The sequence below is a fragment of the Heterocephalus glaber genome, unplaced genomic scaffold (assembly GCF_053883595.1).
Source record: "Heterocephalus glaber isolate CG9 unplaced genomic scaffold, H.glaber_assembly_v1.0 deba00001481, whole genome shotgun sequence".
Classification (NCBI taxonomy): Eukaryota; Metazoa; Chordata; class Mammalia; order Rodentia; family Bathyergidae; genus Heterocephalus; species Heterocephalus glaber.
The window spans coordinates 16,110,695-16,127,399 of NW_028258317.1; the positions used below are offsets into that span (position 1 = coordinate 16,110,695).

Sequence of the window (16,705 nt, forward strand, 5' to 3'; positions counted from 1 at the left end):
AATCTTAGTCTAGAAAGTATCACTCCTTTTTTTACCCCACTGATATTACCAAGTAGTTATAAGTTTTCCCTAAGTTAAACCTTAATAAGGATTTGAAAATAAGAATGAAAGAGCCAGGTATGGTGGTGTACACCTGTAGTCTCAGCACTCTGGGAGGCTGAGATAGAAGGATTATAGCCTAGCCTGGGTAATTCAGTGAATCAGTGAGATCTATCTCAAAAAACAAAACAAAACAACAACAAAAAATATATATATACACATACATATAATAAAGGGGATATAAATCAGTGTGAAGGCTCTGGGTTCAATCTCCAGTATTGCAAAAAAAACCCCTCAAAAGCCAACAGACTAAAGAGCAGGAATGCAGTAGAGAAATTAAAGGGAGAAGAAAAAAGAAGTACAAAGAAAACGCAGGAGACAACAAAGCAAGGGCACATTACTACAGAACTCTAGGTGGTCCATACAGCTGGACCTTAATGTACAAGAACAGGAGAAGATGCAGAAAGACAGGCTGCTGCTATGTGTAGAGCAAAAGGACAGGATAAGGAGTCTCCATCCCTAGCTCCAGGCTCATCCAGCAAGGTGGTTATGGCATTAGTGCCCAGGCCAGTCCCTGCAGAAGGTCCTGAGAGCCAGCTCACTCACCAGCAGGAAGGGGGCCTCTGGACAGTAACAGGGCTCCACTGCAGAAGTGGAGGTCGGTAAGCAGAAGGAGGCCAATTCCCATTCAGTCTCTGCTTTCCACATTTTGATCAATCCTTGGTTGTCTGTGGTGACAAAAAGTTGCAGCTGAGGATACGTCACCAAATTTTTCAGAGGAACAGGCTGCCAAGGGCTGGACCAGATCTCTGTGCCCTGTCAACAAAAAGCATATATTATTTTCATGCATCCAACCAGCATACATTTGCCTGTGTCTACCCTACCATGCTGCACAGTACACATGGGGGCTGACAGAGGAAGAGGATGTGACCTCAAACAGTAAAGATAGATGTGTCCTAGAAAAAGCAAGAGCCCAGCTAGGGTCTGCAAAGACCTGAAGTCTGAGTGGCATTGCCAGCAGCTCTAAGGGGTTTGGGGCACTCACAACACAGGATACACCTGAAGCACTTGCAGTGGGTATCCAGGGTTTCAATGGAAGGAGAAGGAGGGTAGAGACTGACAGGGAGGCCAGATGCAACACAGCCACACCAAGTGGTTGCACAATGTACTCAGTCACCTGAGGACTTTCATGCCTTTTCACCTGACTCTAGTAGCCCAGTTTCAGTGACAGTTTATGCTGCACAGATGGCAGCTGCCCTGCTTAGGAATATGGCCCAGTGGTGTTGCCATAGGCCAGCCCTCGCCAAGGCCTATCCTCACAAACAGCTGATCCAGAAGAGGACTGCTGCAAGCTGACTCTCTGCCATGGTCTCCCCTGGTATTTTAAAAGTGGGAATGGAGAGGTAGAGAGCCTGTTACCACAGAGCCCACAGTGCACCAAGACAGGGTGTTACCATGAACTCACAGACTGCAGCCCCACAATTCCCAGGCCTGCATGGTGAGGTTTCTTCTCAAATTTAAGCCACTATAATCTCTTTTGTATCATATTTTATCCCAGTCTATTTTTCTGGCCATATCTTAGTACTTCTCTATTAGCATACCACACACCCCCGTCATTTGATTGCTCTTGCTTAAAAGCAGCTAATACGACTCAACTAGTACCAACCTCAGCACTAGTGACTAGGGTGATGATAAGTGACTCTTGGAGAAATACAGAAAGTTTACAAGTGATTAGTGCTATTGTAATGGGCAAAAAGCAGCAAAATTCTCCTGTTTCTGAACAAAAAAGCAGCAGCCAGTAAACAATGTGTTGTAGTGTGGTAGCTAATTTCTGCCTAGGGTCCCCAACTCCAGGGCCCTCCCAAGGGAATGGAATGCTGGGTGGAGAGACACAAGGACTGTGGGGGCTGCGGGGAGAGGGATGCTTCTGCTAGTATCTGATACTATGTGTCTAGAAAGAGGCAAGCTCAACCCCTAGAATTTTCCAGCAGTCAGAGAACAAAACATAATGTGGGAAACTAAAAAAAAAAAATCAATGTGCAATTGAATATTGTATTCTTTTTTTTTTTTTTTCGTACCAGGGATCAAACTCTGGACCTTGTGCTTGTGAAGCAGGTGGCAGCAACATTGAGCTAAATCTCCAGCCCTGAAATTGAATACTATGTACACAGAAAATTAAGAAATATTTAGAAAATATCATGACATCAGGGGCAACAAAAGGTTATGCCAGGAGGAGGATGAAATGGTGATAAATGTATCTAATGGCCTAGCTGGGAAAACCATTTAGATTAATAATTATAATAATATAAATAGTGAATGTTGACCCAAACAATTTGCCATTATTTCAGTAAAGTTAAACCTGTGTGGAGGAAAAGCACTGTCACTCGCCACCAAAGTCAACAGATATCTAATACATTAGATGCCTACTTATCCCTCTGAGAACCTTCTTTCCTCTATGGAAACAGGAGTGGAACATGATTGGTTTTTTTTTTTTTGATACTGGGATCGAACTTGAGACTTTGTGCTTGTGAGGCAGGCGGCGGAACCACTGAGCTAAATTCCCGGTCCAACTGGTTTTTAAAACATCATTTAGGTGGGCTTTGCTTCTCTTTTTGTAGTGCTGGGATTAAACCTCTGGCTTCACATATGCTAGACAAGCACTCTACCACTGAGCTAAACCCAGGGCCTCCTCTTAGAGCTCTCTTTTAAACTATGGAGAACTGCAATGTAAGTAGTAGCATCTTCATTTCTATCACTTAAGTGTAAGGTAACTGCAAAACATTGCTGTGGTTTTAATTATGCCCTTCAAAATTACTGTCATTAATTTTATAAATAAACAAATATTTTAAAACTCTGACAGAAACTCAGAATGGCAGCAGAGAGAGAGGAGCAAAGTACACTGGAACTGATCCCCAGCTCCCTGGTGGGGTGGCCATATTGCTGGGAGAAGATAGCAGGAAGGGTGTAGACTGGCAGTCCTACTAGAGAATCTAGCTTCACAAGCTTTGAACCTGCTCTGTGGAGCTGTCTCAGGTTCATGTGATTTTGTTGCTCTAGAACTTATGAACATTACCCCCTACTCCTAGCACCACTTGCTACAGCACGGGGCTCTCTTGGAAATCCAGCCACTGCTGGATTCCATCTTGCTCTAGTCTAGTAAGGGGTCCAGCATCATGGCTGTTGCTGCCAGAAACCATTGGTGAGCACTAAGGACAAACCCCATCACAGCCTGTGCCCCTGTGTTGTGGCTGTCACCAGCACTCTCACTACTCATTTTTTTTTAGTACTGGGGATTGAACTCAGGACCTTGCACTTACTTGTAAGGCAGGTGTGGTGCCACTGGGCTAAATCCCTGGCCCTACTACTTATTTCTGTAGGTCTCCACTTTGGCAGCCTAAGCCCACTGTAAAATCATCTCATAGCTAGAGAAATTACGTGGAGGCTACACTTCTGGGCTGACACCCTAAGCACTTATTGACACCCTATATCCATCTAAACAAAACAAACAAATCTTTCCCTGTGAAAGCTACTCTATAAAAATGGAAGCAGCAACTATTAAACCAGATGTGCAGACATCAACATAGGGACACAAGAAGTATGAAAAAGCAAAGAAGCATGACATCTAAAAAAGACACCATCATTCTCCAGAAACACTCCAACATAAAGGAAATCTATGAGATTCCTCAAGAGGAATTAAAAATGATTCTAAGGAAACTTAAGGAGATGCGAGAGGAAAGAGACAATGAGGTGAGAAAATGAATTCATGATCTGAATGAGAAATTCAGCAGATATAAATTGTAGAAAGGAACGAAACACAAATCTTAGGTCTGAAGAATTCAATCAACCAAATAAAATTTAAAACCAACCAAAATAGAATTGAAGCCTTCAACAGACCAATCAGAAGAAATAATTTCTGAACTTAAAGACAGATCTCTGGAGATAAATCAGTCAGGAAGGCAGAGGGGTGGGCAAGAAAAAAGCATTACAAAAAAATAAAGAAAGCTTACAAGACTTATGGAACACCATTAAGTAAACATGGGCATTTGAGGGTGTCTTAGTTATTTTTCTCTCACTGCTATGAAAAAATACCTGACACCAAAAGTTAAAGGGGGAAAGGTTTATTTAGCTCACAATTCATAGAGGTTTCAGTCCATAATCAGCTGGCTCCAAGGCAGGGTGACATGGCAGACAGGGATTGCAGAGGAGAAACGGTTCATGGCGGGCAGAAGATAGCAAAGCAACAAGGGATGACCACAGCTCTTTCTGTCCCTTATCTCTTATCCAGGATACTTAGGGCAGGTAGCACTCACACCCTTAATAGTGTCCTTCATCCCAGCATTGCACCATGAATCAATTCCAGCACCACACACTCTAGATCCAGCCACCCCTGAAAAAGCCCCATCTAGGACTGCAAGAGGCTTTGGGGGGACATCTAAACACAAGCCATCTAACAAGGGATATTGCAGGTACAAACTATAATACCAGACAAGCAAAACAATTGAGGGAATTCACCACCACTAGATTGGCCTTACAAGAAATGTTTGAAGGAGTACTATGCCTTAAAATGAAAGGATAAGAAATACCACTACGAAAAAATATGAAAGAATTCAACTCACTGGTAAAACAGACACACAAATGAAAAAGAGAAAAGAATCAAATTATTATTACTATAGAAAACCACAGTGATAAAATAATAAGAGGTATAGAAGGGAACAAATAATATACAAAACAATAAGAAATCAATTAAGAACATGGCAGGAGCAAGTACTTTTTTATGATAAACCTGAATGTAAATAAACTGAATTATCCAATCAGAAACTGATTCAAAACAAGCAAGATCCAATGATATATTGCCTATAAAAAACTCACTTCACCAGTAAAGACTAAAGGTGAAGGGCTGGAAAAGACATACCACAAAAATAGAATCTAAAAAGCAAGCAGGAGTTGCTATACTCACATCAAATAAAAGGGTCTTTGAGTCAAAAGCTATAAAAACAGGTCAAAGAACCCATTAACCATGAAGGTATAAAAATTATAAACACATACAAACCTATGACAGAGCACTCAAATATATAAAACAAATACTAGATCTATAGGGAAAAACTGCAATACAGTAGGAGTTGGAAACTTCAAAATCCCATTTTCACCAAAGAACAGATCATTCAGACAGAAAATCAATAAAGATACATCAGAGTTGGGCCAGGGATTTAGCTCAGTGTTGCCACCTGCCTCACAAGCTCAAGGTTCCAAGTTTGATCTCCAGTACCAAAAAAAAGATACATCAGAGTTGAACTGCATGTACTATAGTGCAAATAAGCCTAAAAGACACAAAACATTCCATTCTACAGCTGAAGAATACACATTCTTCTTAGGGTTGGGGATATAGCTCAGCAGTAGAGTCCCTACCTAGTATGCACAAGGCCCTAGGTTCAATCCCCAGTGTCCCCCCCATATATACACACACAGAAAGAATACACACTGTTCTTAACAGAACATAGAACATTCTCCAGATAGACCATACTATAAACCACAAATCAAGTCTTAAGAACTACAAAAATATTGAAATGAAATATAATCTTCTCTGACCACAAGAAAACCTGAAAACAACAACAACAAAATGGAAAATATACAAATACATGGAACCTGAACAAGCAATGAGACACTGAAGAAATTAAAAGGGAAAAACAAATGAAAAAGAAACCACAATACATCAAAATCTGTGGGATATAGCAAAAACAGTAATCAGAGGGAAATTTAACATGCCTACATCAGAAACTAGAAAGATTTCAAGCAGGGCATGGTGATGCAAGTCTGTAATCACGGCACTCTGGAAGGCTGAGGCAGGAGGATTACAAGTTTGAGCCAGCCCGAGCAACTTAGCCACTTAGAGTGACCCTGTAAATAAAAAATATTTTTAAAAAGGACTGGGAATGTAACTCAGTGTGAAGGCCCAGAGTTCAAACCTATAACAAAACAAAATCCAACCTAGAAAGATTTCAAAGAAGTTACTTATGTACCTTAAGGACCTAGAAAGCAAAAATAAATGAAACCCCAAATTAATGGAAGGAAAGAAATACAAAGATCAGAGAAGAAATAAATCAAGGCTTTAAAAAAATTAGGTCTGGGATTGGTAAAGTACTTCTCTAGCATGTGTGAGGCCACAGGTTCAATCCTCAGTACTGGGAAAAAAATCAAATGAAAATGAAGTTTCTTGGAGATGAAACTGACACCCTTACGTAGACTAACAAAAAAGAAAACTCAATAAAATTAGAGATGAAAATGGATACATCACAACTGATACTACAGAAATACAAGGGATTGTATTAAGGAATTATGCTAACAAATTGGAAACTTACAAGAAATGGGTAAATTCCTGAAAACATACATCTATCAAGACTGAATCAAGAAGAAATAGAATATCCAGACAGACTTAACCAGCAATGAAAGTAAAAAAATTACTATCCAAGAAAACTCCAGGAACTGACAGCTTTAGTAATGAATCCTAATGAATATTTAAAGAACTAATTTCAATTCTGAACTAATTCAAGTAACTGAAGAGGAGGAAACTGCCAAATTTGTTCTACATGGCCAGTATTACCCCTGACCAAAACCAGACAATGACACATGTACAGAACAACTACCCCTGATGAATGTAGATGCAAACATTCTCAATTAGCACACCAAATTCAAGAGGATGTTGTGCATGTTAAGCAGGCACTGTGCCACTGAACCACACCCCCCACCCAGGTATTTATTAAAACTAAACTGCTCGGTGAAGTTTACCCAAAAAAATACCCAAAAGATTAAAATCTCTGAGATAACCAAGCTGGTGGTATGTAATCCCAGTTATGCAGGAGAATCAGAATGCAAATTCTAGATTGTCGAATACTTTTCCCATTTCTGAGAAAGAATACCCGACATCCAAAGTTAAATTAGGAAACCTGAAAATTATTTCAGCTCATAGTTTGCAGAGGTTTTAGTCCATAGTCAGCTGGCTCCAAAACAGGGTGGAATGGCAGAGCGGGATGGCAGAGAAGAAATAGTTCATGGCAAGCAGGCAGGAGACAGCAAAGCAATAGGAGCAGCAAATAGAAGCAGCAGAAGAGAACATGCTTTTCTCTTTTATCCTATCCAGCATACAACCCTTTTGGGTGGTGCTGGTTACACCCAGGGTGGGGCTTTGTCTTCAGTAAATCCATTCAGCCACACCAGAACTATCTTAATTCCAATCACTGGACTAATTTAGCACCACACACCCTTAATCCCAGCATTACGTGTTAGATCCAGCCACCTTCCAAAAGCCCCATTTATGAGTGCATGAAGCTTTGGGGGGAGGGCTAGATACAACCCATAGCAACTTAGAAACTCTGCCTCAAAATGAAATTTTTAAAAGGTTGGGGGTGAAAAAAAAATGTTGAGGTTGAAGATCTGTGGTAGAGCATGCATAAAGACCTGGGTTCAATTCCCAGTGCCACAAGACAAAACTCAGCACAGCCAAACAAAATAAAAACACGGAGAAACCTTAAATGTATGTTGCTCTATCAAAGAAGCCATTCTGAAAAGGCTACACATTATGATTCCAATTGTCTTAGTCCATTTGCACTCCTGTAACAAAATGCCTGAGACTGTTCGCAAAGAAAAGAAATTTATTTTCTCTGGCTAGGAAATCTGAATTCAAAGCACCAGCATGTTTGGTTATCTGGGGAAGGTCTCTAGAAGGATGAAGGTGACATGTGGAAGGTGGAAAGGTCAGAGTAGGAATTCCCAGTATCAATCTTCCACCCCTTTTGTTCTGCAATCCTGGGGATTAAACCCAGGACCTTCACACTGAGCTATGTATATCCCCAGTTCTTTTTTATTTTGAGATAGGGTCTTATTAAGTTGCTAAGATGGCCTCGCTAGGCTTGAATTTACGATCCTCCTACTTCAGCCTCTCAAAGTGCTGGGATTATAAACATGTGTAATCTTTTTCATTAGGGTACCTTATTCCATACATAAGGGCAGAGGCCTCCTGGGTTAATCACCTCTCAAAAGGTATGACTCCCAATCATGTTGCCCTGAGGATTAAGTTTGACATAAACTTTGGAGGGCACAAAAAAATTCAACCAACTGTACAACTTAATTTTTAAAAAAGAAAATAAGGTTAGTTTCCTCATGAAAGATATAAGGGTAGGAAGCCAGGCAAAATGGCATGTAGGGCCTCTGGCACTCTAAAAATGTCCCACACTGGGAATAATGAAACACACTAAAGTAGGTTTTGGCAAACCTATGCCCTACAGCCAAACCGACTCTATTTTTTGTCTGTAAGGTTCTTCCACCCATTTTTATATTTTTGAAAAAATAATTTTATTAAAAATTTTGAAAAAATTTTACACATGAAAATTTCACAAAATTCATATTCCACTGTCCATATTTATTGGAATATGGTCACTCTCATTTGTTTCCATATTGTCTATGGCTGCTTTTGTGTCAGCACAGTTAAATAGTTGTGACAGACCATCTGGCCTGAAAGGCCTACAATATTTACTATCTAGCACTTTATAGAAAAAGTCTGTTACCCACCCCCAATCAAAGCACTTCTCTTTCAAATAAAGACATTTCTGTTATGGCAACTGTGGAAAGTGCTAGCTCTCAAGGCCCGCTACCCAACATCCCCTAAAGCCAAGCTTGCTGTGGCCACAGGTCGACAAGCAGGTCTCTCAGGAGAGATGACCCTATGGGGAGTAAGGGTGGATCTGAACCCTGAACACAGTTAGGTCTCTGAAACACTCAACAGCTCTGGTCAGTGGTCCCTCACTCACCTGCTGTGGCTAAGTGCTATGTTCACTTGGAAGGTACTTATCACCTGCTAGAGGCAACATCCACTTCCAGTAAACCTAATGAACAGTGAGATAAGCACTCACTTACCCAGAGATTATTTACATAACAAAGTAAGGTACCAGGTTTAGGGGTGTAATTCAGTGGCAGACCACTTGCCTAGTAGATGTAAGGCCTGAGCAATGCCACCAAAATAAGACACTAAAGGTGCCTTTGTTTGATGAGGGCATCAAAAAATGTGAAGTAATATAATTTCTAGGAAAAATATTCATCATAGGAGATTGGGTTTCATCTGTGTGTGGCCCCAGGCAGAACTCCTGGACTTGTAGACCAGAAGGTTCAAGTTTCAGGGATACATTCCTTCCCTCAGTCTCAGCTTATATATTTTTTTTTCAGCTTATATTTCTATAAAGTTAGGATGATAATAATGAATACTTTGTTTGGCTGCTTTAAAGAGATAAAACATATGAAAACTGAAAACTTTGTTACTATATGTGAGAACAAAGTTTAAAATGTTAATCATATTATCCGGGTTTGCACACATGGGTGACCACAGCTGTAATTATCTTGATAAAACTGCCAGGGGCCAGCATCAGTTCAAATGTGGAGTTACATGACTGAGTGGTTTCAGGTCAAGGCCCAGTGCTGCCACTGTGAAAGGGGGAAGAACAGCGTAGCAGCTGCCACCCCAGGTATTGCTGTGAAGTCTGTCTCCCTGAGCAGCACAGCAGGAGGCCAGGAAGTTGTCCTGTGAGACTGGCTCCACTAAAATGTTCACCACAGGTTCACTCAGTGCTTGGTGGTAGTATGGTGACTGAGCCTCTTGCAAGCTCGTATTTCTCATCTACAATGAGGGGCTCCCACTCCCTTATCTCAGAAGTTTTCTAAAATAACTGGATAAGACCAAGTACAAAGTAAGAATTTGGTCAATCTCATCATCACCTTCCCTTTCTAAGGGCCAGCTCACCTCATGCAAATCCCAGGCACGCACAGTACAGTCTGAGGACAGAGTACAAATCACAGATTTCTCCCTTCCATTGAACCAGTACTCATTGGTTGAAATGTAGGCCAGCTGCCCTATGTATCCTATAAGAGAGGCAAGATAGATGGTCTGTGATCTGAACACTCAACTGGTGAATGAGTCAAGATTTTTTTTTTTTTCCGGTACCAGGGATTGAACTCTGGACCTTGCGCTTCCAAGGCAGGCACGGTGCCACTGAGCTAAATCCTGGGCCCTTCAAGTGGTGAAGAGAGTTGGCAGAAAAACCATTCTTCTTTCTCTAGCTCAGGAACACAATGGGCACTTACTCAGGGGACACTAACATAGGAAAGAACTGGAGGTTTTGAGATATAATGGGGTTCTACTCCCAGGACTGTCCATCATCTACTAGTCACATGACTGTGAATGACTCCTGACTCTTAGTTTCTGTTTGTTTGCTCTGAAACATGTAATGGTCCCTTCTTCACAGGTTATTGTGAGGCTCACATAACAAAACACAACATAGAATCAGGCCATATATGTACTCGGCAAGTGGCACTTTCCAAGTCATTGCACAAATGCCACGTCCCTTGGACTCACCCAGGGAGAGCATGAGCAGAGTGGGCATAGCTACTACAATCCCCTCCTTGTACCTCTATGCCCAGCAATTGCTTTGCAGATGCAGTCCTTCACGGGTCACCCAGATGCCACTCGGAACTCCAGCTCAGACTGGCAGAGATAGTACTGTTTCCATGTTTGTGTGCCCAGGACCATCCAGGAGGCTTTGCAGAAGGACCAGCGACTCAGACACAGATGCCTGAAAAAGAGAACCACAATCTGGCACGATATAGCTGTCATGGATTTTGGAGCTAGGTCTAGCTTTGAATCCCAGCTTTGCCATTTACTGGCTTTCAAACCTTGGACAACTCTCATTACCTGTCTAGGTCTCAACTTCCTTTCCTGTAAAATGGGGAAAATGATTAACATTGAATGATTGCTAGCTACCTGTCAGACATGCACTACTCTCTTACATATCCAATTGACCTTCATAACAACTCTATGAAATAGGAGTCTTCATTCTACACATGAGGACACAAAGGCAGAGGTTAAGCAATGGGATTCAAACGCTAAGTTTTTTTCAATAGCCAATTCTTATTGTTGAATTACTCATTTCTCCCTTCAGTTCTAACAGCCTTCTATGTTTGTTGTTGTTACTCGGGCATACTCAATTGTCATATCTTCTTGATAGATCAATTCATTTAGCATTACATCCTTCTTCATCTCTAGTAACAGTTTTTATATTTGTCTATTTTTATCTGCTAGTAGGATGGCCACTCAGCACTCTTTTGGTTACTAGTTACTGGTGTATCTTTTTTCATTCTTTTATTATTATCCTATCTGTGTCTTTGAGTCTAAAGTATATCCCAGAGATAAGGTTGTAACCCAGTGGTCAAGCACTTGCCTAGTATGCATGAGGCCTTGCACTTGAGGCACAATACTGCAGAACAAATAAAATATGACTTATGTAGACAGCATGAAAGTGGATGATTTTTTTCACCAATTCTGTCAGCCTTTGCCTTTTTGTTGGAGTATGAAATTCATATACATTTAATGTAGTTACTGCAAAGATAAAATATATGTATGTCATTTTACTATTTTTTAAGTCTTCCATCTTTTCCCCCTCTGTTCCTCCATGATTGCCCTCTTTTGTGATAAATATTTTTTTCATTTAATGTTAAAGACATTGCCATCCTGAGTAAGATGAAGATACTGTGAAAAAGCTTAGGCTACATACCTGTTAAACCTTACAAACTTAATACTACTTCTAATTTATCACTTTTTTACTATTTTAATTCCCTTGTCAATCTTCTACCATATTTTTGAGTTACTTTTTAGTGGTTGACTTGGAGATCAGAATTTAAATCTTAACTTTAAAAATCCAGTTCTGATCAATACCAATTTATTTTCAAAAGTATATGAAACATTTGGTCTTACATAGGTCCAGTTCCTCCCTGACTTTGTCCTACTGAGACTAGGAGATAGAGGAACAGGCAAGGGCCTGAGTGAACTGAGTAAATTAAGGCAAGGTGAGATAAGCCTCAGAAAGTTGGAGTGCAAAGAACACAGGCCTAACTGGAGCCCCAGTGACAAAGGACTAATGAAATCTGCTGAAGACAAGACTAGCAAGCAGGGGCAATTGCATATCTTCATTTTCCCAAGTCCATTTGCCCTTTCCCATGCCAAAGACTACATATAAACCTCAAGATTTAGATGCTTCAGTGGTATCCTCCATTGTAACCAGCTCTCAACAAGCGAGAGCTTTCCTTTTGTTCTAATGAACCACACCTGGTCCTTTCCTCACTGCTGTCCTGTTGGCTTCATTCTTCCTTCACCTTCAGGACAAGAGCCCAGAGGGAGAGATTTGGTTACAGTAATATTGCTCTTTAGTACTTCCTCTGGCTTCAAGTTTCTAAATTCCAGAACAAAGCAGCAGCTTATAATGTTATGGGAGTTGTGCTCAAAGAAAGTTGGCATTTGCTTGGAAAGGGCTGGGCGGGGCGGTGTCAGATGGAGGCTTTCAGCACTTAGGATACACTGGCATCCTCTGGCTCAGGTGAGATGGGGAATAACTGGTCCACACTCCTTGTTCTAAACAGGTACAACATAACCTGTCTCTGCCATCATATCCTATGCACTCACTGGGCAACTACTTCTCAGGCTGTGCCAGGTACTGAAGAGCTTCTGACTCCATGGGAAGGATTCCAGAGCCCATACGGGAGGACCCTGTGGGCAGAGAGGGCCTCTAGTCCTCCCAGGTTATTTTCTTTGTGTGTTTAAGACTGACTCACATGAAGTAGCTTCCAATATATAAAACTTGGAGGATTTTACAGAACAATCACAAGGCATGACTTCAGACTAAAAAATTCAGCAAAAATACTATAGAAAAGTAACAAACTGAAAATCCATTAGTGACGTGGCCTACAGAGAGTGGAATAGCTTGCACAGGAACCTACTCTCTGGAGGGTATGCAATGTACTGAAGAGAATTTTTTTTTTTTTTTTTTTTGGTACCGGGGATCGAACTTGGGACCTTGTGCTTTCGAGGCAGGCAGCAGAACCACTGAGCTAAATCCCTGGCCCTGAAGAGAATTTTTTTGAACATCTCAAAGAAAGATATATTTCACAAAGCTTTTGTACACAGGGAGGGAAGGGGGCTTGGGGGGGGAAAGGGTTAAATAAAATAAAATTTATTTTTAAAAAAGAAATATATATTTCATTCAGAGGGAAAAATCCTACCCTGGCTTATCAGTAAAGATGAGAACAAAGGCTAGTGCTCACTCTATCGGCACATATCCTAAAACTGGAAAACAAAGACTAGAGCCTGCATAGGAATCTCACTCAGGCAAACAGTTCATTCAATTTCTTACAGAAACACACTTGGCAAGACATAACCTTGTTCACTTACCTACAGAAAAATTTCTTCCAGAACCAAATGTTACATCAAATTGCAGATTAAATTCTAGTGAAAGTTCTCTTATATCAAAACTAACTAAAAAGATTATTTTTCTAATTAATATTAGTAATAAAAAGCAACAAATCGAATAGTGCTATGTAACACTACAAACTACATATGGTTAAGACTGGCATTCCCAAATTCTCAAATATCTTAAGGCATAGTTATTCTAATAATAAGAATAAAGATTCCTCCATGTTGTGTAGAACCTTCACGTGTGAACAGGTGTTTTCCACCATGAGCGACTACAATTAATTATAACACCTTCTCAATAGTCAAGGCTGTACTGTATTCAGCAAGAGCTAAGAGTTTGGACAGGTCTTTTTTCCCCCTCCTTGTCTTTTTCCAGTTTCTGGTAGTTAATTCTTGTTACAAAAGAAAATATGTCAGATTCTAAAGGAGGAGTAAGTTAGAAAAATTTAGTAATTTAATGATTAAAATGTTCTGTATTTTCTTTTTTAAAAATTTATTAGTACATTTACAGTACATAATGGTTACATTTACTGTGAGGAGTTGGTACACGTACCTAGTACATCTTAACAATGTTACTTGCCCTTCCCTTCCCTCCATCTCTAGATCCCTTCCCCATGTGCAAAAGATCTACCTCCCTGGTTCCTATGATCTATCTTTTATTTTGGTCTTTAAATGATTTATACTCTGGGTTTCTCATATAAGAGAAACCATGTGGTATTTAAGCTTGTGTGTCTGATTTCACTTAATATTACGGTCTCAAGGTGCACTTATTTCCCCACTAATGGCTCAAATTTTTTCTTCTTTATGGCAGAGTAATATTTCATTGTATAATTTTCTTTATCCAAAAAATGTTTTATGCTTTGTTTCTTTCTGCTTTGTAAGTTCTAGCTTATATACTCATATTGCTATGCTGTTATACCAAAGCTGAATTAAAAATAATTAGATTATATTTCTGTGGATTTGGCTTGTCAGCCAAGTGCATTCATTTGCTGTCCACTTTTGCCCCCAGACGGTGGTAACTACCTTCTATCACTATTCCAACTGACAGTCTCATGTCCCTAACCAGAAAGGAGTTTCCAGGTGATACAGGCCAGGAATAATCCTTTCTATGCACTCAAGACAGCCAAAAGTGCAGAGTGCCCAGAAGATTTATCCAGTGCACCCATACATCCCCAATTCTTTTTTTAATTTTTGAGATAGGGTCTCACTAAGTTTCCAGGCTGGGCTCAAACTTGCAATCTTCTTGCCTTAGCCTCTCAGAGTGCTGGGATTATGGGAATGCAACACCATGCCCAGCTGCACTTTTAAACTTCCTTTACTCACCTCCACAATTCCTTGGTCTGTGAAACTTCATTCCAGACCTAGAACAAGGAGGGAGACAATATCTGATCAGTCAACAGGCAGCACCTAGTTTGCCAAGCCCTGTGAAGGGGACAACGAGCTAAACCAGACCCAGACCAAACTTAAGAAAACTCACCATGGGGAATTAGACACAAATCTGGACAATCAGACAAAAACAATCAAATGCATAAGGAGAGACTCAGAGGGGGTCAAGACGGATGGTTGGGGGGCTCAGAGAAGGGATTGGTGATCAAATTTCAAAGGATGAGTAGTTGTTCTCTACGAGAATGGCAGAAGCATTATTGGGAGAGACCAAACAGCTAGGCTACTAGAATTCCTAAGGGTGAAAAAGATGTGTAATTGGTTTAATCAGAACATAAAGTTCTGGTTGGGGAGAAATGGGAAAAGGAGCAGAAGATTGGCTTAGACCAATTCCCAAAAGTCTTAGTGGCAAAAATAATGAGAAACTACCTGAGAACTTTGCAGAGAGGAGCAGCAGGGTCAAACTGTTTTAGGAAGATGGCTCTGGCTGCTGTGAGCAGAAAAGACTGGAAAGGAGATCAGAGACCTCATATGAAGGGTGTAGCAATGAATAAGTAGACTAGGGCACAGGCCAAGAGGAGGGCCCAGAGATGCCAAGACTGCAGAATGATGCCAGTCTCCCCAGGGGAGAGTGTTGTGCAGGCCCTGCTCTTGAAAATTCTCCTGCAGAAGTGCATTTAAGAGGCTCAGGATGCTTTCCTAAGTGGAATGGGAATCAGAATACCAGACCTCTTTCCCTCAGGGTCAGGCCTGCCTCCTGCAACTTTCTGGCCTCCCCAGCTAAGTGCTTTGGATTCTGGACCCTAACAATTTCAGCAGACAAGGCTCTACAGCTTTAGGTGGTCCAGCCCTTCAGAAGGTCCACTCCCAGAAATGTGTATTTCTAAGCCTGGCAGAAGCAACTGTGATCCTCTCTGAGCTCAGGCTCCCACTTCCACAGGCCTAATGCATCTCCTAGATCAAAATTTCTTGCCCCTTAAGAGGTCTTTTCAACTGGTAAGGATGTAAAGTTGGTATTTTACAAAACCAAATCAAGCAAAGATCTGAGCATTTTCCTTTTCTAGAGTTTCTAGTTCAAAATTCAACTGAAATCTTTAAGTAACATGCCCTGCAAAACAAATGTTAGCCACCTTTAAGAAACCTGTTAGATCCTGCCCTTCACAATGATATGAGGCAGGAATTATGAATCACATTAGACCTAAGGAGCAACTGACCACGAAAAGTTGGTGCTATCAAAGGGTATAAAGCACCTCTCCTTCAAACCTTGTTCCTCTTAACAGCTACATTACTCCTGTGAAAATAGCCAGGGTACCAATAACAAAGCAGGGCATGACTCTGAGGGTCACCTCTGGCAAATCACTCTCTGATACTCAGTTTCTTTATCACTATAATAGAGGTTAAAATCCAATATTTCACTGAATATATTTAAAACTATCATTATGAATTTGGTGCCCTGGGGCGCGTGAAGGGAGATGCCAGGGCCAACCAACCGGAGTAATGCTAAATTTAAGTGTAACACTCAAAAAAAAAAAAAAAGTAACATTGGCACAGCGCGGTCCCCAAACGAAACCAAATTCGTTCTGCAAGCTTCCTCCTGGGTTTTCAGTCCTCTAGCGCAACACAAGACACACTTCTGGAGGATGAGGTGGCCTGGCCGTACGCCTGCTTTGGGACACACCAGCGACCACGAGCCACGCCCTCTCCTTGTTCACCTGTGTGGCGCACATAAGGTCTTGGGCCTCCAGGAAGAAAAATACGTGCAGCAGTTCGTCTGGACCCAGCTGCAGAGCCATCTCGCCCAACTGTCGTCCAACTCGCCTCTGGTCTTCCCACTTCCGTCCAGCCCCTCCCAGTAATCCGCCCACCCCACCACACTTCCGCGCGAGCCAATTGCAGTCTTGGTCCGTCCGTACTTCCGCCCCGCCAGGCAACCACCACCCAATCCGGCACATTTTGCCCCGCCAGGGTTAACTACTTGTCGCGAGCAGGTACGCGAGTAAA

At 41.3% G+C, this 16,705-nt stretch overlaps 1 protein-coding gene across 1 annotated transcript in view; it reads right to left on the reverse strand.

Moving 5' to 3' along the window:
* LOC101699457 (F-box/WD repeat-containing protein 12) overlaps positions 1–16,695 on the reverse strand; it is a 33,150-nt gene extending 16,455 nt beyond the window's left edge. Inside the window, 5 exon segments of the mRNA XM_087184279.1 lie at positions 646–855; positions 9,824–9,942; positions 10,489–10,652; positions 14,645–14,682; positions 16,417–16,695. Of these exon segments, the coding sequence (XP_087040405.1) occupies positions 646–855; positions 9,824–9,942; positions 10,489–10,652; positions 14,645–14,682; positions 16,417–16,656 (771 nt within the window). The 5' untranslated portion in view covers positions 16,657–16,695.
* Between the last annotated feature and the right edge of the window lie 10 nt (positions 16,696–16,705).